This window comes from Drosophila santomea, chromosome 2R (genome assembly GCF_016746245.2).
Source record: "Drosophila santomea strain STO CAGO 1482 chromosome 2R, Prin_Dsan_1.1, whole genome shotgun sequence".
Classification (NCBI taxonomy): domain Eukaryota; kingdom Metazoa; phylum Arthropoda; class Insecta; order Diptera; family Drosophilidae; genus Drosophila; species Drosophila santomea.
This window is the reverse complement of record NC_053017.2, coordinates 6,148,535-6,176,285: the sequence shown is the minus strand read 5'-3', so window position 1 is coordinate 6,176,285 and position 27,751 is coordinate 6,148,535. Positions and strand designations below refer to the sequence as shown.

General features: G+C 42.8%; 6 protein-coding genes and 1 long non-coding RNA gene across 10 annotated transcripts in view; 3 read left to right on the top strand and 4 right to left on the bottom strand.

Annotated features, from left to right (window-relative positions):
• The window catches only part of LOC120444666, a 118,158-nt gene extending 113,295 nt beyond the window's left edge, over positions 1-4,863 (top strand). The window contains exons 14-15 of the mRNA XM_039624512.1: positions 670-745; positions 3,041-4,863. Of these exons, the coding sequence (XP_039480446.1) occupies positions 670-745; positions 3,041-3,269 (305 nt within the window). The 3' untranslated portion in view covers positions 3,270-4,863. The remainder of the gene's footprint in view (positions 1-669; positions 746-3,040) is intronic.
• A 223-nt stretch (positions 4,864-5,086) lies between these two features.
• LOC120445949 (2-oxoglutarate and iron-dependent oxygenase JMJD4 homolog) lies at positions 5,087-6,571 on the top strand. The gene is made up of 2 exons (XM_039626634.2): positions 5,087-5,846; positions 5,901-6,571. The coding sequence occupies exons 1-2, from the start codon at positions 5,215-5,217 to the stop codon at positions 6,553-6,555; spliced, it is 1,287 nt and encodes a 428-aa protein (XP_039482568.1). The 5' UTR covers positions 5,087-5,214; the 3' UTR covers positions 6,556-6,571.
• On the bottom strand, positions 6,550-7,720 carry LOC120445950. 3 transcript variants are annotated; one of them, XM_039626635.2, is made up of 4 exons: positions 7,509-7,720; positions 7,205-7,431; positions 6,960-7,136; positions 6,550-6,907 (listed from the first exon to the last, which is right to left on the bottom strand). In XM_039626635.2, exons 1-4 carry the CDS (start codon positions 7,713-7,715, stop codon positions 6,655-6,657), a joined length of 864 nt encoding a protein of 287 aa, XP_039482569.1. In that variant the 5' UTR covers positions 7,716-7,720; the 3' UTR covers positions 6,550-6,654. The 3 variants fall into 3 exon arrangements, with proteins under 3 accessions (XP_039482569.1, XP_039482571.1, XP_039482570.1); XM_039626637.2 differs by having other exon boundaries at positions 7,205-7,450; positions 7,509-7,639; XM_039626636.2 differs by lacking the exon at positions 6,550-6,907 and having other exon boundaries at positions 6,998-7,136; positions 7,210-7,431.
• Positions 7,721-7,804: 84 nt separating this feature from the next.
• On the bottom strand, positions 7,805-9,038 carry LOC120445951. The gene is made up of 5 exons (XM_039626638.1): positions 8,825-9,038; positions 8,520-8,752; positions 8,274-8,450; positions 7,956-8,209; positions 7,805-7,894 (listed from the first exon to the last, which is right to left on the bottom strand). Exons 1-4 carry the CDS (start codon positions 9,017-9,019, stop codon positions 7,975-7,977), a joined length of 840 nt encoding a protein of 279 aa, XP_039482572.1. The 5' UTR covers positions 9,020-9,038; the 3' UTR covers positions 7,805-7,894; positions 7,956-7,974.
• Positions 9,039-9,709: 671 nt separating this feature from the next.
• Positions 9,710-11,474, bottom strand: LOC120446322. 2 transcript variants are annotated; one of them, XM_039627239.2, is made up of 4 exons: positions 11,205-11,474; positions 10,794-11,136; positions 10,338-10,741; positions 9,710-10,273 (listed from the first exon to the last, which is right to left on the bottom strand). In XM_039627239.2, exons 2-4 carry the CDS (start codon positions 11,004-11,006, stop codon positions 10,009-10,011), a joined length of 882 nt encoding a protein of 293 aa, XP_039483173.1. In that variant the 5' UTR covers positions 11,007-11,136; positions 11,205-11,474; the 3' UTR covers positions 9,710-10,008. The 2 variants fall into 2 exon arrangements, with proteins under 2 accessions (XP_039483173.1, XP_039483172.1); XM_039627238.2 differs by having other exon boundaries at positions 10,794-11,242.
• Positions 11,475-12,285: 811 nt separating this feature from the next.
• Positions 12,286-13,462, bottom strand: LOC120446323. The gene is made up of 4 exons (XR_005615840.1): positions 13,312-13,462; positions 13,124-13,237; positions 12,820-13,048; positions 12,286-12,735 (listed from the first exon to the last, which is right to left on the bottom strand). It is a non-coding gene; the product is annotated as an uncharacterized LOC120446323 (long non-coding RNA).
• A 233-nt stretch (positions 13,463-13,695) lies between these two features.
• LOC120445247 lies at positions 13,696-26,225 on the top strand. The gene is made up of 4 exons (XM_039625521.2): positions 13,696-14,085; positions 23,475-24,257; positions 24,794-25,598; positions 25,908-26,225. The coding sequence occupies exons 2-4, from the start codon at positions 23,528-23,530 to the stop codon at positions 26,215-26,217; spliced, it is 1,845 nt and encodes a 614-aa protein (XP_039481455.1). The 5' UTR covers positions 13,696-14,085; positions 23,475-23,527; the 3' UTR covers positions 26,218-26,225.
• Positions 26,226-27,751: the final 1,526 nt, after the last annotated feature.

Sequence of the window (27,751 nt, the reverse complement as noted above, 5' to 3'; positions counted from 1 at the left end):
CTTCAAGGGATCTCTGTCCCATCCGAAATCAATAAAGGCCAGTGACTTGGTCGCGGTGGCTCTTTGTTGTGCTGAATCCTGATTGCCAGGCTATTGTTTCAGTTTGTTCATTATTACCTTCTCTTTTCTGTTCACTCCCTTTACCGTCTTTCTATTCTGATTTTTGCGGCATTGCTTTTGACGAGCCATCAAAATGGGTCTCGTAATCACTTCCTTGACTCGATGTCTTTTTCTTTTCAACCCACATTTTTGGCTACACCGGGAGAAATACTACAAAAACGATTTATACGAAGATATGGTTATGTTGATTTATAATAGATTAATCCACTGTAAATAAGCGGCAATAGGCATATTTATATTACTATACGCTATATTCCTTTTTTTTTTCAATAAACCCACTAAAAAAAACGATTGCCAAGTGTTTGTAGTGCAATAAAACCTAATAACCTCTAATGCCTACTTCTGCACTCTCCTTTCATTCCTTTGCTCTTCGGGTTGACGTGGACACACTTCAAATTTGCGAACATTTTAATAACGCTGACTTATGACGGCAAATACAACAACAATGGCGTCCGACCTGCAACAATGGCGCTTAATGAACTCGACGACGAATGGCAACCCTGCCACCGGATATCCTTCCGCTGACCAACACACTTTCAACACACACAGCGCATATTAATCACATTAAGCGAGTCGCAGGCATCGATCACGTTGGACTGGGCGCCGGCTACGACGGCATTAATTAGTAAGTAAAAGTCATTTATTTCACTTAAATTCGCATTTCTCCGCTCGCCCTGCCTTGCCGTAGTCGATATATACTATATGTACGAGTATAAAGCCCGGTTTCCTCCAGGTGTTTTCCCTTCCTTTGCCTGCCAATCTACCTCTTGTTTTTTAAGTTATTAATTGATTATATTTAAGGCCGAGGACTTAAAATTGGCATATTGCCTGAGCACAATGGGTGCAGATAGATCATTATTATTTTACCGCTCATTACGGCCACTTTTCCACCATTTCCCTTTTGTTCTCTGGCGTTTTTCGCGAAAAACTTGTGCCATCTGTTTACGAGATTTTTAAGTTAATTTAATGGGTGGCCACCAATAAAAGATTATCAGGCATTGCATCTGGCTTCGGAACTTATGAAAGTTGTTAAATGTATATATATGTTGGTGAAATTACTTTGGAGGAAACTAAAAAAAGTATTGAAGGATGCGCCTTAAAAATAAGGGAAACCAGTGCAACGAGTATAGGAGCAATACCCATTTTAAATAAATGAACCAACTTTTTCTGGCATCAACAAGTATACCAGCAAAATGTTTAAACACCCAAAAATCCAGCTAAATTCCATTTGCGGGATTCTGATATTTACACGAGCTCCCAACCTAAAGCGCTGTCATTAAATTACTAGCCAATCAGAATTTGTCCAAAAAGTATTTAAATCCCGTAACCATTAGCAGGAGCGAAATGTTCATTACCTCAATGAGCCGTCCAGTGGCAGAATGTCCTTTTTCCCCGAACTCAGCGTCATCGCCATCATCAACCTCATTCATCTTCATTATCGTTGTAATTATTCCCGTGATGCTGTGGAGAATGCATTTGCATAGATTTCCATTTCATTGCATCGTGGACACAATGCGAAAACAAACAAAATGTTGGGGACAACATTTTGATAAACCTACCTGTTCGTCCAGTCTCATCTCCCTGGGCTGTTTTTGAATTAAATATTTTGAGTGCATAGCCAAAAATGAGCATATGAGCAGGATTCCCATGCAAAAATAACAACAAGGACGACATAAAAATGCCAATGTAAATCAATTTCCACCGAAATGAACTTCATTTTGCTTTGGTCTTTCGGGGCAACGCGACCACATAAATGTTGTTGAGGTATTTTGGGTCCAAATGAAAACAAGAAAACTGAAATTGGTGTATATGAATATTTATGGGGCAATTGCCGGGGACCGACATACGAAACAAACATGAGCATGACACAATAAATAATCTAAAATTCTATGAAATTACCAAATGTCATATGGCCTTGTTTCCGGTTCGTGTCAAACCACATGGCTGCTATTCTGGCGAGTTTCCACTTTCAAGGTTCATTGGGTGTCCCCTATCCCTCCTTCCCATTTTTTGTTGAGGTTTATTTATTCAATTAAATTGTCATTACATGTGCTGATAATTTGATCGAAATATTGGAATTGAATTTTGAGTTTCGGCCATCAAAAGCCACAAATAAGTGCTATTAATTTGCAACACAATCGCACGCACTCAAAAACAATTCTGCCCACATTCGCATGGAAAAATTGAAAATAGCAAAAGCCAATCTAGGAGAAAAGGACATAAATTGTTTTGCTCGCCGCAGTCGTTTGGCTAATTTTTTGAAAATCCTTAAATTGTTTTATATCGACTCGGCAGGGTGTCGCAAATGTGTTAAACCACCCACGTAATAATAACTTGAATAATTATTTCAAAGTGTTTATATGAGTGACACAGTTCATAACTCACGTTATTAAATATAATTGTTTTAAATATAAATTAATTGGACTTAGTATTGAGCATCACCCTGTATAACTTATCCTTACCGGCATTTTGACCCATATTTATGCTGTTTGTGCCATTGAAACCGTGTTTGGCCTAAACGCCTGCATAGGAAACTAAATATTTATTTATTTGTACAAATGTCTGTTCATAAAATATGATTACCGAGCACTTGAGTGTTCGGCCTGCAAAATGCATATTTATTATTTATTTTCCTTTGTGTGCCATTCATTATTTATTTGTTTTCCTGCGTTGCTTGACCCAATGCGACTCCATTACGCCCAGAGTGTCCTGCACAGAAATTGTTTGTCCGTGGGCTTTGCCTCTGGACAACTTACGCAATTTATTTTGTATGTAGTGCACGAAAATTCAATTTAATTGTGCGTAGAAATTTTCCGAAATATGTGCTCTGCGGAGGGAGGAAGCGTTATTTTAATTCAATTTATAACTCATGTTCCGACGAAAAGAGCTAATGTATTGAGATACCCAAATCTGATTTTAGTACCCCCAAAGGACTGGAGGATGTGTCTTCATATCCGACTCTATTTGCTGAACTTCTTGGAGGCGGCTGGACAATTGATGAGCTCACCAAGCTGGCTGGCGGCAACTTCCTCAGAGTCATGCAGCAGGTGGAAAAGCTGAGGGATGACAAAAAGGCGGCTGGCGTGAAACCGTTTGAGGATCATCCGAACTTCCGCACGGACGACCCCTACAATTGTACATCCAGCTAATTGGGCACCGGACCCAAGAACAATGAGGTTGTACCAGAAATGCCGGGGAAGTACCCGAAAGTCACCGAACTCGTAGGGAAAAGCGATGGAACTCCTGCTTCAGATGTATAGTAAATAAACCTATGTAGCAAACTTAAAAAATATAAACTTAACTAACGATATAAATACTTACGATTCGTATAAGGTTTAAATATATATTTTTAAGATACATAAATATGTAAATGCCTGATTATTTGGCAACGGAAATATCTTCCCATTCGCCCTGGTAATCGAATCGAATTTCTTTTCATTTTGAGACAATCTACAGACTGCCAAGGAAAAACCACACCTACTTTTAAATTGCACCAGAGGCCCACACAAAATTTATGTAAAACTAAGTTATTTTCTACCTCGAGTCCATATGGAAACCAGACTTTGTTAGCTCATCTCCAACTGGACCAACGAACAATTCACTTCTCTTCTGTGAAACTTCAATTATTCCACTAATTTACATGAAAACTACATATCAAGCATGTATTGAACTAAGATATTTAATTAGCGAAAGTATTTCATTTAGCATTGCGAATCCAATGCGAATACTTATGAGTGGGAAAGCATACACTTATAAATAATGAGTAAAATAATTGAATACTTTCGATTCAGTGGGAGCAGACGTAAATGAAATGTTTAGTTAAATTTTTAAGCAGTTTTGGGGCGTCAAAACTGAAAGAATAAATAGCGTAATAAATACTAAATTAGTTCGTAAGCAAAGTGTAGGCGTGGCACTGCCTGCTACACGATCATTGTACATAAATTCCGTGGAGAATACGTATAGGAACAATTTATAATGATATAGAAGTTTTCCAACATATAGTACATACATACATACATACTACATTCCTTTTCACCTACCACACAGATACATAGATCTCTCAGTCAGTCTCTCTGTACCTTCTGAACAAAAAGAAAACATAAGTTGAAAATATAGGAAAATGAGAAAATGTAGCCTAAGTAAACAAATTATACATACTTAACAACATACAACATATTGCAAGCAAATAGCGAAAAACCGAAAAGAAACAGAACCCAAGACAAAATCAATAATTGTACATTTTCTAAACCGAAACCGAATAATAAACTGTAAACACCTTTATAAAGATTATTAGCATGAGAATCTACTGTTACGTTTTGTACGACTTTGTATGTGTATATAGCATTTTTACCTATACGCTAATTTGTATGGTCATTATATAGTTTTCTAGCGAACGATTCAAGCGTATTATTGTACTGGTGTACTGGTCTGATGAGCAGATTTGTTGGTAATCACATAGCTATAAGTCTGGCCTGGAAGGTCGAAAATAAATATCTGTAAAGTTTATACATATACGAATATGCGTAGACCTAGGAATAAAACCGAACTAGAATAGAAAGACATGCATATATACACTACAGTTCGATTCTCCAAATGTCTTTACACTTATTTGATCTCCTCCTCAGTTTGAAATTAAACAAAAGCATACACTCAATCTCAGACACGCATATGTAAAACCAAATTGTAGTTAAAAACTTGAAAATGGTAAAATAATTAGCGAATAAAACTCTAAAGGCAAACCAACTGCAGTAAATATAAAACCAATTAAAGAAAATTCTTGTTTTATTGCTGAAACTGGAGAGGTTAAGCTCACAATGCCGTATTTTGAATTTTCGCGGCCAACTGCGTTAGTATTTAATTCGATTTTTGGTACTCGAAAATAAAAATCAAAAGTACTATAACTATCGGCTAAGAAGACCTCCAGCGAACGGTCACATTGATATAATACCGCAACCATATGTTCTTTGGTGGCGATGGTCACACACAAAAATCGCAACAAAATATCGTTTTGGAAATTTTTACAAGGAATTCAAAAGGGAACAGCCAGTGCATGATTGAGGATTTGAGCGCCTCAGAGACCCACTGCCAGATCGAATGGCGTCCGAGGAGCGGGATGGGGATGTCCTTCTCCAGTTGCAGCCCGAGGAAATCTCCGAAAGTGACGCCCAGCTGCCCGAGCACATCGAGCGCTGTTCTGGACTAGACTATAACGATTTTTTCTGGCGCTTCATGCACAAGAATATCCCGGTCGTTATAGCGGACGTCTCCAACGACTGGGAGTGCCAGAACTGGACTGTGGCGGGAGTGCAGGACCAGGAGTCGCGGGATCTCAACTCCAATGCGAGTGCATCTTCCATTAACTTTGACTACCTCAAAACCAAGATCAGCGATTGCCCGGTTCCAGTTGCCGATTGCAATTCGTCGTACTTCAACAGTCACACCAAGCTGGAGCTCAACTTCCACGACTACCTGGCGAAATGGAGGAGTGGCATCATAAATCAGTCATCCAATCGGCCAGCGTGGACGTCGGCGGAAGTGAATAGTAATGTGGTTCCCGCGAGCGGGGACAATCTCTACCTCAAGGACTGGCATCTGGCCGCCCAAATGCCGGACTATAACTTCTACAAGGTGCCTAAATACTTTTCCTCCGACTGGCTAAACGAACAACTGATTCAGCAGGGGAAGGACGACTACCGATTCGTCTATATGGGGCCCAAGAACTCATGGTCTATTTCCACATCTTTCCTGGCTTTCTCATACTAAATCACGTACCATTCCAGGACCTCCTATCATGCGGATGTGTTTGGCTCCTTCAGTTGGTCCACCAATATAGTGGGCCTTAAGAAGTGGCTGATAATGCCGCCGGGAGAAGAACTCAAACTGAACGATCGCTTGGGAAACCTGCCCTTTAGCATAGACGAGAAAATGCTGGATGAGCACCACGTCCGATATTACACCATTAATCAGCGCGCCAATGAAGCTGTTTTCGTGCCCAGTGGATGGTTTCATCAGGTGTGGAACCTTACGGACACCATATCCGTCAATCACAACTGGTTCAATGCCTGCAATATAGCCTTGGTCTGGCAGAACCTTAAGAACAACCTGAAGGCCGTTTGCAATGAGATCTCCGACTGCCAGCAAATGGATAACTTTGAGGCCCACTGCCAGACAATGCTGAGGGCCAGCTTTGGTATCAACTACCTCGATTTTATAGAACTCCTGGAGTTTATAGCCGCTCGCCGATTGGCAGAAGCAACCGTAGCCACCAAATTTTTACTGTTCGATAGCTACGTAATGAATGATTATCACGTGCAATACGATCTCGAGTGCTTAAGGAAGATCACCAGGATTCTGACAGAGGATTCGACTATCCAGTGTAGTCCCCTTCAATTAGAAGATCGCTGCCAGGGATTGCTCAGACGATTAGAGTTTTAGAATAAGCATAGCAAAATGCCTCGGCATATTTTTATACCAAACTTGTATTCATATACAACCAAAAGTCGTAATATTTTAATACAGACATTTAAACACCAACTACTCGCCCTCGGGCCAGGTGAACTCGCCCTTGGTGGGTTCGGTCCTTAGCCAAAGGCACTGGTCGATGACCTGGAAGCCAAGTTTGCTGAACACCTCGGATGAGGGCTTATTCAAGGGGCCCACGAGGGCCATTACATCGTGACCCTCAGCGGCTAGGCGGTATGCGATTTCCCTCGTCACGACACTGCCGAATCCCCGACGTTTGTGTGAAGCTTTCACCTGCAGGGCGCCCAAGTAGCCGCCTTGCAACCTAAAGATTTTTACATCGATAATGGGTCTTTACAGAAATTTACTTGTCTCACCTGATGCACCAGGCAACTAGTTCTTGGGTGTCCTCCTGGTACAATCCAACACTGACGCACAGGCGAATCTGTCTTTCTATGAAGAACAAAGATCCCACATGATGGTTGGGCCACTCTTCGTTAACCAAAGGAGCGTCTGCCACGCTCAGGGGCCTTAGAACAAATCCATCTGGGGGTCTACCATGGAGATGAGGATCATAATCATAATCATAACCCATTCTGTTAAACAGCTTATGGTTTCTTACTCAACTTTTAGCTTGAGAGCGTCCTCAGCTTTCATAAAATACAAATTCGTGTAGTCCCTGAATACCAGGCCTAACCCCTTAGACTCCACCAGGCCATCCAGGGCATCAATGTGTCTGGAGGGTATTGAACTGCATTTCAGACCCGTCGACCAGTCCAATAAATCCAAAGCTGATCTAACAAGGCCGTTTGTGTTGGTTAGGCAACCTACAAATAGTTGATAGCGATCCTAAGAGAGGGTCGCCTCTCTTAGTAAACTTTTTGAACGGGAAAAAACAACCTTTACATGTAGTATGTAGTACTCACCACTATGACAAAAAGACCTTCGTCTCTGGCTTGTTTTGTATCCAATGTGTACATCTGAATGTTCCTCATGTGGGGTTGTTTTTTCAGGAATGACACGAAGTTATCAAGGCAGTAGTATTCCTGGCAATATTTCGGCCAGTTCTGCTTGTAGAGCTGCTGGAACTGCTGGATGTCTTTTAATCCAATAACTTCTAATCGAGTACCCATTTTGGTCGAGTGGAACAATCTTCCCCTCCAAGCAACCGAGTTTGAATGGCTTTTGCTATTTGCTGATTGGTGACTAAAACTAAATCAAGCAGCTGTTGTATTTCTCTTTAATTAGATCTCTTAACGTCGTTAGATTCTCTTATGCGGTATTTATGACTAGCCGGACTAGCAGCTGGCAACTGCGGAAAGATAAAGATAAAGATAATAATGATTTAAATCTAAAAAAAAAAAAATATTTACATGCAAAAAGCCCTTAATCTTATGAATCCCCCTTTGGCGACCCCGTGATCAGCCAGTGACACTGGTCCATGGCTTTGAAACCTAGTTTGGTGAACAGGCCCAAGGATGCCTTGTTCTCGGGCACAACTTCGGTGATGGTATCGCGTCCCAGCAGAGCCTCCTGTCTGGAAAACTCCTTCACAATCAGCTGGCCGAAGCCTCGGCGCTTGTAGGACGTCTTCACCTGAAGGACTGCCAGTAAGCCATCTGAAGCCCTGCCAAGTGATAGTGATGATTAATTCGATTAATTCGATTAATTAATTAGTGTAGAAGTTTTACCTAATGCACCAGGCCACGAGCTCTTTGGATTCCTTTGTGTACAAGCCCACACTGGTGTCATACTGAATTTGGCGGTGGACCAGGGCAAGGGAGTCCGGCTCACTCCATTCCCACTGATCGTTGATCACTTGAGCATCCTCTACATCCACAGGCTTAAGGGTGAACCCAGCCGGAGGTCTGCAAAAGTTTAAGTACGTTTTGAGCCACTTGCTCTATATATAGATAGATATATCTTTCTGAACTTACTCAACTTGGAAGAGCAGGGCTTCCTCCTTGCTTAAGACCAGGAAAAGGGTTGTACTGTCCAGGTCCAGTTTCAGATTGTTCGCTTGAATAATGTCGTTGGCCACATTGAAATACCTGTTTGGCATTGAGGCGAATTGTTCGCCTCCATAGAGTTTAAATTTCAGTAAGGACTCCTTGAGAAGGCGTTCCGACTCTTCAGCCTCCAGGAAGCCAAGAAATAACTGATAGTGATCCTGAATGATCCGCACAAAACCAAAGATATAAAAAGTCCGCACAAGTTTAAGAACAATCTGTCGCACTCATACCACAATCACGAATAATCCGAGTTCCAGATTGGGAAGGGCATACACTTGCACTTCCTTCAGTTGATCGTCCTTCTTATGGAGCTCCAGAAAAGTGTCCAGGCAATAGTACTCCTTGCAGTATCTGGGCCATTCCTGGGTAAAAACCCGCTTCAGATCACCCAACTGCTGAATGCCGACCTGCTGCAGACGATGCATTTCGGAAACTGATCCCCGGCAACTAGACAGTGACTCAATTTATACACTGAGATAGCAGGGTACTATATAGTTCTAGATTGTTTCCCATATGGGCCGCTGTAGACCTTTCAGTATCTCTATTTGCTGTCTGGGCCAATCCCTGCTGGATCTAGATATCTGGAAGCCTTTTGGCTCGAGTGTGATCTGAATCATTTGCGTGTGGCTGTGGTAATCGACTCAGGAATGGGGAATTGCAAAAACCATTAGCTAGCGATGCACAAGCTTTCAGCTGACTGCACTGTTTCCTCAAGCGAAACAGCCTTTCCGATCGAATAACCGAACGAAAGTGTTCAATGGTTGACTAAAGCATGAGAAGCCGAGGGGTATAAAAGTACCCAAACACTGATGATTCGTGCTCTCACTCTTCCACTCGATTATGAATAATGTCACCTCAGGATAATTACAGGGTTAGCAATTCATGATTTTGTTTTTTAAGTTCATATAATAAATTTATTCACAAAAGAGGCTGGATGGCCGAACAAATAGGATGTAGTAATAGTATTGATTTATGCAACTTCATTGAGCGCTTACTCAAAACAAATTAAGAAAACTAAAAAAATTACTATCGAAATTTCCATTCATTACATTTCCTAAGATCTAAAAGTATTTCATTTAATTCATTTAGTAATGTCTTATCTTAATATTTATGGTTAAATGTTGGGGTTTCTATCAAACGAACTATGCATAAAGTTAGAAATTTTTTGAATAAGAATGCTAGGCCATATGGGGTCGCGTTATGGAAAAATAAAAAAAAAAGGTTCTTTCAAGCATCATCTGTACTTTGTGTGAAGAATAATTTCTTTATTAAGAGTTCTCTTGCTCCCTAAGAATGAATGATGGTCCTTTGCAACGGAAACGACCACAGAAGTATGTCATATACTAAAAACAATTTATTGGTAACTGATCGTTGATCTCAAAGCCTGGTTCTCCTCTCTTTTTTGTGCATGGTTCTATTCCCCGCAGGCCCAAGAAATCTGGCCACCTTCTGCTGGCCTAACCATGCTCCAGTAGTAGTGTTCGCCCTGGATCAACCTGAAGTCGAGTTTCTCGAACACTCGACAGGCAGCTCTGTTGTTCATATTGACCAGGGCCGTGATATCCTGCTGAAGATCGGCTGCAATGGCTTTGGAAATGGCGGCGGCTACTACTTGTCCCAGGCCACGACGTTGGTGGGCTGGTAGCACTTCTAGAGCTCCGAGGAATCCACTTTGCAGCCTGTAAGACGGGGTTAAGGAAACCAATTTAGCGCACAATTCCAAAGTTACTTCGTTTTCCTCACCTCAAGCACCAAGCACATAAAGAGCCCGACTCCTTCTCAAACAATCCCACGTTGGTATTATGCGCTATAAGCATCTGAATGAGCTCCAGGGAACCAGGATGACGAGCTGACCAAAGATCGTTGATCAGATCCGCGTGTTCCAGCCGCACTTGGCCCAGATAATAACCCTCCGGGCACTTGACCTTCAATCTCGCAGCCTCCTCACGGGTCAGGATATACATTATGGTGTTCATTTCCCGATCCATGTGGAGCCTGAGGTCCAGTGCCAGCTGCTTGTAGATCTTGTGGTGGGTCTCGTGGATGGCACTGACTTTGAAACCTCCCCACCAATCCAATTGTTTCAGCGCGACTTCCAAGCCCGACTTTTGTCTGCTTAAGTTACTGAAGAACAGCTGATACCGATGCTGCGATGGCAAGTTGTCAATGGGATTACTTCTGAGTTCGCAAGACACTTACGATCAGTATGAACAGTCCATCGCTGCGGTAGTCATTGTCCAAAGTGTAGAACTCCAGGTGCTTCAGGGTCGGGTTCTGGCGAAGCCATCTCAAGTAATTGTCCAGCCAGAAGTAGGCGACGCAGTGGCTGGGCCAATCCTTCAGATACAGTTTCTGCAGATCCCTGAGCTCTTCCACATCCGCGATCCTCGTCAGCTCTCCCACAGTTGCCATGCCGAACCTTTGCAAGGGGAACTTCCACGCCGCGTATTGCCACCGGCTCACTTGTTTTTGTTTGCTTTGCTATAAGATATCAGCGAGTTATACCCTTGTAAAGGTATCATGGTGTTAGTCTCACTTTCACCTAAAACATGTGAAAGTAATCGCATAGTAAACCTTTTAAAATCTATATTATATTAGCTATTATATTACTTCATGAACTCTACATTTGTAAATAATAATACCACTTCTCTACTTTAAGCAACGAGCCTATGAGGTTTTTTTAAATAAATTAAAGAGTATTAACGTGTTCGGCTATCCTGAGTACCCATGAGAGCGTGCTGGTAAGACCTGGTTGTGAAAATGAAAAAATGTTTGCTGATTCATGAGCGGCAAATACTAGACAACAGATTTATTAAGTGTAACGGTGCAATAAAAGTATTACTTTGTCACGGAGAAATTTGTTGTTTTGAGTGTAATAAACTCTAAACTTGGGATAGGTTTTTTGGTTGGTTGCATTCGAAATTTCGGACTGTGGATTTGCACGTAGTATTACGTTTCTGTAGCTTTAAATAGTTTATGTGCTGAAATTTTGTTAAAACAGCATTAAGTGAAATTTTGAGATGAGCTCGCACTGAAAACTCTTCAAAAGTGCGCATCGCAGAAAATATAACTTTTAACGGCTTAAAGTTGCAGGAACAAGGCTGAAAATATATCGTTATTGTTTTGTAAAGAGTTTTTCAGTATTTCGCCTAGTTTCGTAATTTCTAAGCAAGTGCGGCGCTGCCATCCTGATTTCTAGGGGATGGTGGCCTTGCCATCCTCATTTCCAAGCAAGTGCGGCGTCGCCATCCTGATTTCTAAGGATGCGATGGGTTTGAGTCCGTGCTAGCAAGGAAGTACCAGTATTTTGAAATTCTAACATTTTCCAGTTTCTCCACCTTTCGCAGCGATACAGTGACCGCACTTAGCCTAGCTACGCACCGGCTGGTCCCACTATTTCCGAAGTGAGAAAAACAAGCGCTCTATTTTCTCGCGAGAATTGCAAAATTGATGCTCTTCTGTGATTTGATTTCCTCTTAAACAACTGCAGCTGTTTAAATTATAATAATAATAATAATGGAATCGCATAGGCATAACACAAATTGAATATTATCCGAAATGTTGTACAAAATAAGATAAAATTAAATATACGAAATGAGGGTATTGTAAATGTAGTCGTAATTGTAATTGTATATAATAAAATAATAAAATTGAACTTGTAATAAGAAAAAGAATAATAATTATTGATGTCCGTTCAATTCTAATTATAATGTTAATAATAGAAGAATTTATTTATAATATTATCCAAAATGTAAAACGATGTAATCAATGATAAGAACATTAAAAATACCAGATCGATTATAATTGATTAAAACGACAAATCTTGTTTCTCAATCCCCTTTACCCCTCAAGTAAAAGTGCAAGTGCAAAATAATGATATAGATGATGAAGAACACGATTCTTACAAACTTACGCCATTTGGCGGACTGAATCCAATCCCAGGACAGACGCTCCACACCTTAAATCTTAGCTAGCTCACGGAAATATTACTACATCGTCTTTCTGGACGAAACAATGAAAAACTTGACCAGCCGAAGTTCCATACATTTTCCTCTGCAATTTTATTAGGTGCGAAGACACACCTGTTGTGTTCAACTGGACATCTAAGGAAGGACGAGAAGGAGGTGCCCAGCTATGCGCACTACGATTGGAGTTCCCATGAACAAAGAGTGTAAATAATTGAATTGATTAAAGTTGAGGCAACGATGGGTAGGTTATAACTTACAGAGTATATGTATACTGCTTTTACTCAAAGCCAAGGGGTTTAAACTCGCCCTCCTTAACCCAAACCCAGCAGTGCACGTCCTGCTGGCACTTCACGAATACTATGTAGTGCGGATCTTCGGTGGGCGGAGTGTCCAATATGTGCTCCTTGCCGGCAACATACTCCTTCTCCTTGTTGTTGAGTTTATCTATGAGTTTATTCTTCTTCTGACTTGCAAGTACTTTAAGAGCTGTGGGTGTACGGGCACACATGGGGATAAATCACATCCCGCTGGAATATCGGGAACGGTTCCGATTCTACTCACCGGAAGACTTTTGTCGCCGGGAAATCGAGATTGTGAACCGAAAACACTTTCTATGGGTAGACAACGCAAGGAGTTAGCATAGCTGGGCATCACATATTTGCCACCTAACTTTTGCTAAAACAGAAGAATTTAAATATGTCTAGTTTTACTCCAACTAGGTTGGTTATCAGTGTGCTCTGAAAACTCACTATTCGGCCTGCATTTATACTCCTGCTCTATGGAGGTGATCAGCAGCTTGTCATGCGCATCCAAATCGAAAGGCATTTTACCAAACAATTTTGTTTTTGTTTCCTGCTGATTGTTGCTGTTGAGGAGGGCTGCCAACTCTTTCGTAAAACCTAAATGGTTTGCTGCGCTTAGGAGCCCTGGTTATTGCGCTAAAACAAAAGGCGATGGAAAACGTCGGACTGTAAACTCTAGGCAGAAATGGCGGCTTAACAATTTTCAGAAAGATGTTACAAGCCTAAAGACAATAATTAAGCATCCGAAAAGTTTACTATTACTAGTACTATTTTTTAGTATACTAGTATTTTAGTATTTTTTTAGTGGGTCGCAGTATCGATTGCCAATCCGTCGGCAGTCACACTGGAGAAGCGGAACGAAGCGGACGCAGAGCGAAAGATACAGATACTTTTCGGGGAAGCGATACTTCTTCGTATTCGTGCGTGGTTTCGTTTCGTCGAGAGAAATTGCACAAGTTAGTGGAAAGAAGTGCACACTGTCGAGTGGAATGCGTGCAGTGCCATCGCAGATCGAAAAGTGCAATTAGTGTTCGCGAGTGAGTGTGTCTGTGTCTGTGTCACCCGACGTAGGAGATAACGTGAAAATAACGTGATACATAATATACATACCTTCTGAAGCAAAACTAAAATATGCTTAAACTACGGTTTAGCCAAATTGCCAACTAGCCAAAAGTAACGAGCACACCGAAACCAAAAAAGAGCCAGCAGATCGAAATAGAGGTAAATTTGTGTTTGGCACTTTGTGGTGGTTGGAATTCCGTGAATCGCTCGCTGTTTGCATAAATTACTAAGCAAAATAAATAGTTGCCCAGTTTGCTATATAATATTTGCAAATGCCATTGATAAATTTATTGGGGAAAGGCGCAGTATTCCGCGAACTGGTCGTAAGGGGGGGAATCGCGGGCGCACAGCTACAATATATATTTACAATATATACACTTTTTATACGTTCGCTGAGCTCCGTGGGCCCAAAAGAGCGATACGAAATTCCCAGAAACGCATTTTCTAATTTAGACCGATTTCTGAGAAGTGACAGACAGCCCAGGCGAACCAGCAGATACAAAGATACTCGTACTCGCACTCACTCTCACAGATACACAAGCGGACTCTCACACACACACACACACACGCGAGCACTCGGCTGTGTGTGTGTGTGTGTGCGCGCGCTCTTGTGTGATGATGTTGGCAGCCAGCTGCCGTTGTTGTTGTTCTTGCTGCTCGGGCTATTGAATGAAAAATGCTGCTGCAAACATTTAACACCGCAAGCCAAGCTGAAACTGAAATGAAGCTGGCCCTCACACAGACTCGAAACTGAAACGCACACAGCGCCGCAAGATACGAACACAGATGCAGATGCAAGCGCACGAGCAGATGCGGATACAGTGAAGCCTCGCAACCACTTACTCACATTCCCCTCTGTGTTTTCCCACGACAAACATAACCATATCGAATATCCCTGATTACATGAACTGTCGGAACTCGTATTGACTAGCCCATGTTGTGCTTGGCGCTCGAAGTCGGCGACTTCTTTAAGTAATTGGAGAAAATTGTCGGAAATAGTTTTCACAAACTTGGGAAAAGTATCTTTATGCTATGTTGTATCGTTGGATTGTCACGCTTCTTGTAGTAAGCCAACTTATGCACATATCTTAGTTAATAGAGTCCCTTTTTTTATAGTTGATTGGAAAACGGTTTATGGTTTAAAAACAAGTCAGTTGCCTCTATACTTGCTGTTTTTGACTATTACACTTTTATCTTGCTTTTATCCCCAGATAAAAGTGTAACTTCATCTGTGTGACATCTCAAAAATAGAAATAATATTCCTTATATATTTACACATATCTAAACATTGACTGCAGTTAACTTTGGCGAAAGCGAACTTATATTGTGTCCGGCCAATTGTTCCGCAGTGAGGCTTCACTGTACCTGCACTGCTCTCCCAGCCGCACCACTACCAATATCGAGATCGAGGCCTGGTTGCTGCTGCTCTGGCCTACAGCAAAGTTGTTGTTGTTGCTGGGCCCCGTTGTTGGCCATGGCTTCTTGCTAAAGGTGTATGAATGTAAAGGTGTAGCGGCTGAATTCGGCCGAAGCCGTACAACAACAATGGGTTCGGAAGAGGGATGGAGGAAGGGAGGAGAGGAAGGTTGGTAGGGGAACTTGGGAACAGCGGTCCTCCGCCTCCTCCTCCTGGTGTTGTTGTAGTCGTAGTTGTACCCTTCGGAGGAAAAGGTGTTATTAACTTGGTTTGTAATGCGTCATGTTGTTGTTGTCTGCGCTCGTTTCTCTCCGTGTGCCTGTGCATGTCTGTGTGTGTGTCTGTGTGCACTTTTTGATTATTCTTGGTAAAAACCCGCTTTTACCATCTTCTTCCGCTCATTTCCTCGAATTTTCGTATTAAACTTGAGAGCGTTTTCAATTTTTTTTTAATAGCTTTTCCCGTGAAATGGTTTCTCGAACACAGGATAAGTGCAGTGTGAGTGTTGGAGCGGGACAGCAGCTGCCTAGAGGGAGAGGCATATAGCGATCTTGCGAAAAAATGCCAAATTGTCTGGGCAGCAACCAAAAAGTCTTCTCCATCTCTTTCGCACACCAATCATAGGTAGAGTGTTGGCCTCTTTCTCGCACCTCCACCCACCATCTCTGTATCTCTCTTTCATCCCATTGTTGTTTGTTTTTCCTTATATTTCGATGAGATTTTCGTCGGAAATTTGTTGTTGTTTATTGTTAATTGTTAATTGTTCGCGTGAATTTGTTCAATTGAATCGCAATGCCAAAAGTGAAATGTGGGCAAAACACTCAATTGTGAGATCTCGAGTGGGTTCACAAAGGGAACCGAGGGGTTCTCCCTATGGGGATGATTTACAGGGAACTGCAGTCCAGAGAAAATCGGACACATACATATATGTTTCTATTTACAGTTATAAGGTCACAAGAGTGCTCAATTAACTTCGAAATACTTCAGCAGATCAGATTCCCCGTAATATATATGTACATAAATACATATTTGAATTTGTATGTTCACATAATCTCGGTTACACCGCAATGAACTTATCTATTAAGTAGATTTTCCGTAATTCTAACTTGGCTTGTTTCCGGTGAATAGCAATTATATCGAACCCACTGCAATTGCACAGTAATTGGCACGACTAACCAGAAAAGCTATAAGGTATTGCATGCTCTGGAAAGCGAAGAAGTTATTTTCTGTTTAACTGAAGATACATTGGGTAATCCAGTATATACATACAGATGTACATATATGCCAGTTGGAAGCCTATGGAATATATTAATATTTCTCAATTCCCATAGTAACCCATTGGCAGCTAAACCGAACATGGTTTGAAAAACCAACGAAAACCCAAAACGAGTTCAAGTGTGGCTTATGCAAATGTTTCTGTTTGATAAGCGCGTCTCGAAATCAAAAGTCTGAAATCCCTGAGCGGCGACTTTAGCAAGCATGCTTCTTTGCTTGGCCAATAATAATAATAATAATTTCTAATGCCGTGACCTTACCCCCCAGTTGGTTCTTTCCCCCTCCTTATCCTTATCGTTATCTCGGCGCATGTCAGCCTTCACCCCCTCACCGCCCACTTACCCCGCCTGCCGTGCCCACCTACATATGTATTTGCTTTTCCCTGAAAAGCCAACGAAATGCTTTTGATTGTTCTTAGAATTCCGTTTCGTTTCCACTTTGCAAGCGTTTCTGTTGATAAGCGAATTTGTTTGCGAGTTGAATATTCGTATCTACATACATATGTATGTACATATATAGTACTTACATATATGGTAGTGTTTATTTCGCGGTTCGTAGTAATTTATCAATGAATTTGTGTGGTGTGTGCGCTGACTAGTTATTGGCAAAGGTCGATTTAATTCTTGCGATAGCTGATTTCGTAATCGCTATATTTAAAGCCTCACAAGTTTGTAGAAATATTTGTGTTTAATCCACAACTTGTCCACAGGTATTCAGTTAAGAACTCCGTTCAAAGCTTCAAGCAGGTAAATCTAAACAGCTTTCTATTAATTAATTTACAAATGGCAGCAGAACCGAAGTCACGTTTCTATTAACTTGGGGTAGGTAATGCCTTTTAAAAGCGAAGGAGTGCTTGAGCTTATCATCATCATTCAAATTACTAACGGGTCGAAAGATACATATTTCATTGCTCCCACCCCCTTGAGCTCAAAACTAGAAGTCATAAATAATTAACTTTTCTAAATACCTTAAACATTACTAGTTGTTTTAGCTATGTATGTAAGTTCGGCCAAATAATCTGCGTGATAAACTCAGAAAGCTAGTCATGATTCCATAGTATTTGTAAGACATAATTCGTGATAATACGATTGTGTTATCACAATCAACTCCCCGAATACTCGAATGTATGTAAATACAATATGTATTTAGGTAGTTGGTGTTCCGTTACTGTTTCCGTAACCACAGTTCAGGAGCCCACGGTCGTAACTTCGGCTCAACGCAGACAAAAGGAGAACCCGCGGCTCAAAAGTATCTGGGGAAACCATCTTATTTTGTTTTGGCCAGAAGCGAAACGGCGGAAAAGAACTAGATAGGTTCGGGTTTAACCCGGACCTGGAGCGAATTAAGTTGAATTTTTGTTAGTGCTTTCGTTTAATCAGAAAACCGCACACACATAGAACCACACATCCAGAAACTCCATGACTTCACCGGCATGTGAGTGCCGTGTGCATATTTTCCAGGAATTTTTCCGCCCATATGAGTGAGTGAGTGTGAGTGTGAGTGTGAGTGTGGTGAGTGCGATGGATTTATAATGGAGCGCTGTGAGACCGCTGTGTGCGAATTTCCAAGAAATCGCCTCTCTTCACATTATATGTTAATATTATTATTTTCGTTATTATCGTTTTCGGGCCTAGATAATCAACCCCACCCCTCAACCCTCGCGATAAGGGAGGCGAGCGAGATAACAGATTCGGGCGTAAACGTAATATAAACAAAGTGTGCTCCTACGTCTATTGTACCTATTAGCTATTGTACCACTAGGCCCCTCAAGACCCCGTCGAACACAATCAGTCACGAACTTTGTTTAGCCCGAGTGCGAGCGATTTTGCTGGAATCGCTAATTAAAGTTCCAAACATTCATATATATATCCTACATACATACATATGTATGTAGATACATATTTGAATGCCGCATCGCCTTGATGATAAGAGGCGTTTGTTTATTTATCACTTTCGACCCGCGGCGCAATGAATGGGCAAATCTCGAATCCGAGTGCCCGGAGCGTAATAAATCTCATTTCAATTTTCCTGCGAAAAAATATATCAAAACGAACGAAATACACTTTCCCAAGACCCCCGATATCCCCCAGTCCCAAACCGAACCCCCATACCCCCAATTTGCCCCACTCCAGTTTCGTTGGCACTTTACTGCTCCGCTTTGCATGTGATTTTATTTTCGAGCGAACTTCATTTGCGAATTCCCAGTAAATGCAAAGCAAAATGGCAAAAATGGAAACAAAAAGAGAAATACAAAATATAAGAAGCGATGTCGGCAGCAACAAAAAGTAATTGAATTCGCTTTAAATCCTACGCCCCCACCCCGCGGATTTTTCGCTTCTCAGTCGAGTCGCTGGCTTTTTCATTGTTGTTGAGGTCTCTTCTCATCGCGGGATTCCTTCACTTGGCAACAGGATCTGCTTACTTCTTCACAAGTCTCGCTGTATGCCAACTTCGTGATCATCTTGTTAGCACGTTACTGGGCTTACTGCAAATAAATAGTCTCAGTTAATAACTTTACTGCAGTGCAATTATTTTATATATCATTACATTTCTTTTTAAAGAATCAAGTTGTATTCATCCTTCATCGATCGATTTGTTTAAGGAACACAGAAACCTAGTAATGCAGTCTTTCCATAGAGTATTCAGCTGCTTGCTTGATTCCTGATCTCGGCTCCTTTTGTGGCTTTGTGTGGCTCACTTTTGCACTTGCCCTCATCGCGTCCCCCATACGCCCCGTTGACCGCAATTCGTGCTGCTCTTTGCCGCTGTTGCTGTTGCTGTTGCTTTTGCTGCATTGTTGTGACAATTTCTGCGTAAAACATAATACCTACAGTGGGACAGCCAGCTAAGCCATGACTGAATTGTTGTTGGCCAAGTTTGCTGGGAAGGTTACAAAAACTCATTTCGAGTGCCGGGCTCTCCAAATGGTTTTTTAATAACGGGCCTTGACGACGGGCGCGGTCCATGTACAAAAATATTCACTTACGAATAGTGAGATTGGATTTGAATTGTCTGAACTTGCGTAGAAAAAATCCCAGTAACGGGTACAGTACAAATTGGCAATTCTTGTATGAGTTCATTATTGTTACCCAGCCACTTTTCAGTGCTTATGTACATATGTAGATATTTGAATATTCACTTCTTAAGTTGTAGGCTTGCGATTCCCCTCTCTGTTTCAAGCTGTGCGAATGACTTGCTTCACAATTTTAAATTAATCTAAATTTGCCTTAATCCATTCATTCGGCTTGATCGCAAACCTTGTTTCGTATTTATGTATATTGGGTGTATATTTAGAGATACCGTTGCCTATAAATCGGTAATAAATGCAAATAAATTCACTTTTCTGCTTCACATTTGTGTTTCTACATATGTATCTTCTCTTCGATTCTGCACATTTTTCACAACATTTCTGAGGGGTGAATCCCCCGTTCATTACGAGTCCCTTATTAGCCATTCAAACATTCAAGCATTGAAACATTCAAACCACTCGGTGTTGTTGGCTTTCTTTCGCCCAACGCCATCCGTCTCTGGCCGGCAACATTTATCAACATTTTTACCCCGAACAAGTTATGTATTAGATCATTATCCGCATTTGGATTTCTGACGAAATTTCGCATTGTCTGCAACGGCGCAGAAAGACTTCAGCTGCCTGCTGGCCCCGCGTGGCAACTGACAGGAGCGGAGAGAAGGAAAAATAAAAGTAAAAACTAAAAACTAAAATGTAAGAAGTAAAAAGTAAAAAGGTAGGGAAAAGTTCAGCTCGACGAGCCCTCGAAATGCACGGCGTTGTGTGCAGCTTGCCCCGCGATTCGGTACCTCGGACAGCCTGCTGCTACTCATTGTGTGAGTGACTCATGGAACGCCTGTCCTACCTACGGATACCCTCGAGGTGCACAGAGAGAAAAGGAATTATTTTGCATGGGCTTACTTTTGAGAATCTTAAGGTATTCTTTCAAGTTAATGTAATACTTCATTACGATTTCAATATCGCTTGGATGCATCGTCTCCCATTCCTATAATTCCAAAGTGATTCGATTTTTATTAGGTATCTATAGCTAAAGTTGGGAACCCGCTTATTGTCTCAGTGCAGCTGTCCAAGCGGCTCCAGTCCCTCCTGCCCGACCCGAGTTCAGTTGATCTGCCGATTCAGTTTTGTATTTCCATTGAAAAATTTTGTTAGCTGGCTGCCGTCTCATGCGGGTCTCTTGGAATCTGAAGTTGAATCTTGAGTACAAGTCACTCCTTTTGTATTTCATCATAGTCGTAAATACACAGCAAAGGTTGCCGTAGTCGCTGAGTCTCTCTGTTGGGGAAAAATGAATGATAATAATTATCTGCGGTTAATGCGAACGATCGTGTCAAACAAACGTTAGCGTTGGCCAGAATGTATTGATTACTCACTCACCTGATCCAATCGTACGATTTGAATGCGATAAATTGCCTGTGGCACGTGCGGCATGGAGTCGTGCATGAAAAGTGAAAAAAGTATCTACTGTACGCAGTACGTATCTATAGGTGTGCGAATTACCGTTACCGTTAGACAGCCAACGGTGCATACAAATTGAATCGCTGGGGCATTATGACCCATTGGACACCCTATAATTTGGACGGCTGGGCCGTATCGCCAAATCGTTTTCCGGCTAAAACACTTCATTTATAATTCCTCGATTCTCGTTAAAAAGCTGCAATTTTTGACTGTTTACCGCTTGCGGGGGTCGCATTTCCGGGAAGCAACTTCAATATTTTCCCTTGCATTTTTGGGAAAAGTGAGAATACATGCACTGTTAATTGCTTGAATTGTTGCTCAACAAGGTCTCCCTTTATGTTTGATTAGGCGCTCACATATGACTGTACGTTCATATGTACCTAAGTATATATAATATATGTACGCACATATGTGGATACCCTCGTTAGGCGACACTCGTTTAGTGATTAACACAAGGGAATTCCACGGAAATCGCTCGGGCTTCATATCAGCGGAGGTCGAACGACGTTCGATAAGTTTGAAGTGAATTCCCCATTGACGGCCCACCCAAATCAAGTCGATTTATATGGGTGAGGGAATTCTGCAAAACTCGCCACTGCAATTGCCGCGCAGGATTCCCGGAATTGATAATCATTCTTTCCGCCCAAGTCCTGGAAATTTTGGTAATGTTTAGTTCATCGCTGCGATAAACAATCTTGATTAAGTTCACATAAACACCGCGATCATAATCATTAACGCGAATACTGTGTTTATGGTCAAAATAAGGCGTATTTCAAGGGGGTGCGTGCTTGGCAGACTTTAAATATCGAGCAGATAACACGAACTGGAGGAATAATAAAATACAAATGTACATATGTCTGATTTCTATTTAAGGCAATCTTATATTCCCCGGAATTTTGCAATTGATTGTTGCGCAGAATATTATCTTCTCGGATCATTAAAATATGAATTCTAGTCTGTTCTAGTGGCTCTTGAATCCAGAGAATTCCGAATATGTTCAAGTCAGGTGTGAGTTCAAAGAATAAAATGCTTTCCACTCTTATCTTGATGCGAACCAATAATGTCAAGTTAAGTACATTCAATTATTTTTACCTAACCCTCATCGCGGATCACCATCGATCAAGCAGAGGGCGTCATTAGCCAATCGGTGATCCAATCATTTCGCCATTGAGGGAAAAGAAGCCACCTGCAGAATTCGGCTGAGCAACAGCAGTGACATACTCATTCTCGTACTCATCGCCGTGTTTCCGACTTTCAAGTAACTACCAAGAATTCCTACCACTTACGGATGAGTCAGTAAATAGTCCAACCAGTGCTCCTCACATGTACCTTGGCTCCCAAGCCGTAAATGGCCCAACTTTGGAACTCGGTGACTCATCCTGGTGATTCGGGTGCGATAAGGATTTGTCAGTGCGAATTCAGTTGCCCAGCGGAAAGCCCATTTGCCGGAGAGACGAAATGACGTGCCCACGAATTAAGTAGAATTAAACATTGAATGTGCGCTTTCTGGAGATAATGAGGGCAACTTGACCTACAAGCCACTCATATGCGATTTAAGCCACTCATATGCATTGCGTCGTGTGTACTCGCCTTCCACATTGATTCATCGACTCTCCATGGACAGGTTTCTAAAAATAGGATGAGCCCATTACGATTTCGTTGGTGAGCAAATGTGCGATTGTACTTGCTCTTCGTGGGAGCACTAACTGATGCGTGGGATTGGAATGCCGTTGTTTATTGTCCTCATCTGCATGACGAGATCACCCAGATCAACAAGATCCCCCAGATCCCCCAGATCTCCATATCCCGCAAATCCCTCCGGGGATGAGTCAGTTCGTGGGGGGGAGATATGTTTACTCTGTGGGGGAAGACCATTAATCAGAATAGTTAGACAGTGGCGGCAGTTAATTGCCCATTTGACCGGCGATGGAGGGAGGAGTCCCTTTTGCCACTGGGCAACTTCTCCGCCTGACCAAGTGGCTAATTAATGCACTGGTGAAGCCCCACCAAGTGGATTGGCTTTTTGCCGTAGGTCAAGACACTTCGCACGCTGCTGGGGAAACTGGGCAAAACTCGTTCCACTCGGAACCTGGCTAATTCTGGGTCTTGCGAAATGCGCTGACAGCAAATATTAACGAAATCGAAACATGCTAACTGAGCTAGTCAATAACTAACTCGAAATTAACGGCGGGATCTTCTCTTACCCAATGTAATAATTACTGTTTGCAGTATGTATTTTACTGTCAATTCCCACAAAATGTTCAAAATGTATAAGCAAATGTATAATCAATATGCTAGCAATAAGCATTAAATGTTCGATTGATAATGTAAACAGAGTGTATAACCACTCCTCCCATTCCTCCATTTCAGAAAGCCACCAGAAGTCCACGCAAACAAGGACTTTGCCCCATTTCGAGCTTCCAATGGGTCATCACCTTAGCAAGTTCTCAGCACGCGCCAATAGCCAGGAAAAGAGTGATCCGCCCGCCAGCTCGAGCACCAGGCAATCCGTAGCACTAGTAGAGACGATCGGACTGGACGAGGAGGAGCTGCAGGTGGAAGAGATCCTCACGGAGGCCACAGCCGCCACATCGCCGGCGGAAGTGCGTCAGATCATCATCAAAATCCAGCTGGCCAAAATGGAGAATGGCAATTCGGTAGCCGCCGCCGGTGGTCAGGTGGAAATGTTGGCGGAGCAGGAGGAGCAGCAGCGCCACTGCGAAGGTGGTGCCATCGACGCCGCCTCCCTGTCTGCGGACTCGCTGAATGCAAATGGCCAGATTGTAAATGTGATGCTGGAGGGTGGCCATGGGGAAGTGGGCGTGGTGACAAATCGAACTGCTGGCAGTTCGGCGGAAGCGCCAAAAACCGAGCGACAGCCCGTGAATAACAACAATTTAGCGGGAAGCGTCGGCGCTGCGATAAGTACGTTACAACTGCACGACGGCCACGGCGACGTCGCCGACGATGACGACCTGGATGAGTCGCTGCTGCGTCGGCGTCGCAGTAACAGTAGCAGCAACAGCCGCAGCAACAGCCGCAGCAACATCCACCACAACCACGAGGCCGAAGTCGTCGAGTATTGCGAAGTGCTCGAGTCGCTGCCAGTCAGCAATATGTTGTCGGCGGGAACGCAACACAGCAGCAAGCAAGGTGGGCAAAAGTCGAAGTGTGTGAGAAGGCGTTCTCCGCAAGCTGGAAAGTGCACAGTGAAAAATCAGGCGGGCTACCAAATCATACGGAATATTAATTACGAAGTATTAGTGAAAACTACGCCTAGTTTGCTACGCCGATTTGGGGTGATTTCGAATATTTAACCGCGTGGTGAAATCCAATCCAGTAGTGACATCATGTCAAACCTTAAAGTTGCGTGATAAAAGATAAGCGAATTTCTCACCCTTTATGAAGTGTGTACAAAACCAAGCAGCCTTTAGATCCAACCAAAACAATCTGAACCGATATGATTTCGAATTAATCACCAAAAGTAGCTTTCTAAAGTGAAGCATTGGAAATTAACCATTTCATGTAAGGTCAGTGAATTCCCCGAAATGTGTGTGGCTTATAGCGGGGAATTTTGTACATACGGAATTTTTCACTGTGCACGACAGACCAAAAAAAGAGAAGCCGACCTAATCTCATCAAATTTAAGTGAATCAAATTACTAATAAATTCTGTTCTCCGAAAAACAGTTTCCAGAAGCAATAATAGCAACAGTTGCTGCCGCAGTCGCAGCAGTAAAGCGCTATCAATGGGCGCAGCAACATCCTCCGCCTCCGGATCCGGATCCGCATCCACATCCACGCCCACATCCTCGAAGCGGCGGTGCTGCAAGTGCAAGTGCCGCGACGCCTTCCGAGGATTGAGGGACATGCTGCCGAGCAGCAGTTCCGTGGGCAATAAGAAGGATGCCGGTGGTGCGGTGGCGACGGTTCCGAGGAAATCCCGGCCGGCAGACCGCCGCTCCACACCGCCCACGCTGGGCACATCGTATGGGAGTTCCCAGCACCGTATGCAGAGTCAGAGGAAGCGCAATTCCGTCGCCGTTCCGGACGCGAGCCATCACCATCATCAGGTCATCATTCGGATTACATCGCCGCGCTTTGTGGTCGAGTCGCCCAACGGCGGTCGGGTAACTGTGGTCACCGAGCCCGCCGCCCAGTCGCCCCAAACTCCCCCTCAGCCACGCCCCCTGGCCTCGGTCGCCCCCGCCGGAGTGGCAGGCGGCCATGCCGGAATCGGAGCCCGCAACATGACCGTGCACTCGCAAATCGACTTCATGCACTGCCTGGTTCCCGATCTGGAGAAGATCACGAACAGCAGCTTCTACTGGGGCAAGATGGACCGCTACGAGGCGGAGCACCTGCTCGAAGGCAAGCCGGAGGGCACGTTCCTGCTGCGGGACTCCGCCCAGGAGGAGTTCCTCTTCTCGGTCACATTCCGCAAGTACGGCAGGTCACTGCACGCCCGCATCGAGCAGAGCGGTCACAAGTTCAGGTGAGCACTCGTCCTTATCTCCACGGAGTTCTCGGAATCCGCAGTTGACATGCATGAGTGCATCAAATATGATAGACAATTTCTGGGAATTTCGATTAAATGATTTTCTAGTCGTCACTGCCTATGATGGGTATACATAAATTCAAAATGCTAAACTTGAAGAAATAACTTAATGTAGATCCAATATTCGTTTTTTTTCAACTTTTTAAGACTTGAAACTTTAAAACATATTTCCAAACTCATTTCGTCATTCCATCATCACCTTGAAAGCAAAACGGTGACTAACTAAATACCCATTCCTCTCCACAGCTTCGACTGCCACGATCCGTGTGTGTTCACGGCGCCCACGGTGACAGGACTTTTGGAGCACTACAAGGACCCCGCCTGCGTGATGTTCTTCGAGCCCTGCCTGACGATACCCCTCCACAGAAGGCAGACCTTCTCCCTGCAGCAGCTGTCCCGGGCGACCATTGTGTCCAACACCAGCTACGATGGGATCAACCAGATGGAGCTGCCTGGTCGGCTGAAGAGCTACCTCAAGGAGTACCACTACAAGCAGAAGCTGCGCGTCAAGCCCATCGACCAGAACACCCCGGTGCCGTACTATGGCGATGTATAGCGGGAGGAGCAGCAGGTGGGCGTGGGCTTCACCTACTACGAGGACGTGGAGAGCGGCAGCGAGGTGGACGAGGACGACGACGAGGGGGTCAACATCCGGGTCTCCTATGTGCAGCACGCCGAGGTGGTGGCCCAGCTGCAGCAGGTCACCACAGCGTCGGGTCCGTCGGCTCCGTCAGCTCCATCGGCTGCCACTTCCTCCAGATCCTCCAATCTTCACGAGCACCTCAGCAGGCTGCCCAACCGCATGGCAGCCGCCTTCGGCCGGATGTCGGCCAATCTGAATTGCTACCAGAAGACGGTCTCCACGCCGGAGCGCCACTCCTCCTCCTGATGGACAGAAAGCAGCCGGAGGGGGGAACCCATCCCAGAAACCAAAACTCAACCTGAGACAATCCCAGTGCAGCGTGTGCCGCCACCATAAGTTTAAAGAACAAATGGAAAGCATGAGCTACAGAAGCATGAGAACACAACAAAATCGCAAGCTCGCTACAAAACTGTCATGGATCAAAAACCAAATGTGTACCATATCTCATAGATAAGAATGTAACTCGGAGAGATTTTTGGGTTATGGCATTCTTGGGAGCGAGAGCGATGTAGAATGTAGAATCAAAATCGCAGATAGCTAATTGTACTATAAACTAAGTATTATTACCTAAAGCAAACCATCTCCTACAGTCATAAGTATTGCAAAAAGAAAGGCCAATCGGGCTTTTCGTATTCGCTGGTATTCTTGTAATATTTCGATGTATTTATTTGAAGTATGGAATCTAAATTATGTGTTACTGTTACGTGTAAATATGAGATACAAATACAGCTTAGTTAGTGTAAAACTCTCTCATTAGCCAAATTTCCAAATGTAATTTTCACCTATTTATAAATATATTTTATTTATTTATTCGAAGTGACTTCGTTCCCAAGCGAGTGCTTTGTTTTTACAAAACTGTCAGTTGTACGCGTGTAAATATTACCAATTTTCGCATAAGCCGTAGCTATATTAAATATAATGAATTATAAATCGTGTATTCCTAACTAGGTGGTTGCTGTTATTCGTAAACATTCAATAAGCAGTAGTTTCCCAACCTATTTAATGTATTTTACATATCCAAAATGTTGATGAGCATGAGTATCAATATTCAAAAACAAAATCGAAAAAAGAAAGCCAAACAAATAAAGTTGAACAAGATATTAGCAAAAATTAAAGTGTGTTTTAAATCAGGGCTGTGAAACTACATACATACAGAGCACAGCCATTTAAGAAAGTGTTTTTTATAATATTTCAATACCATGGCAATTTCCATTTGTTTAAAAAACAAATTTTCAAAGGGAAAGAAGTGCATTTTTCATAAAAGAGGATTATTTATAACCTTGTGTTTTGAAAATTAATTCCTTAGAAATTTATTCTGTTATTTTCGTAATCTGTGTCCTGTTGGAAGCCAATTTAACATTCAGTGTGCACTACTTTTGAAATTTGCGTATAAATACAAATTAAAAGGGTAAAGAGGTTTAAAATGTAATTGAAAGTAACACAGCAC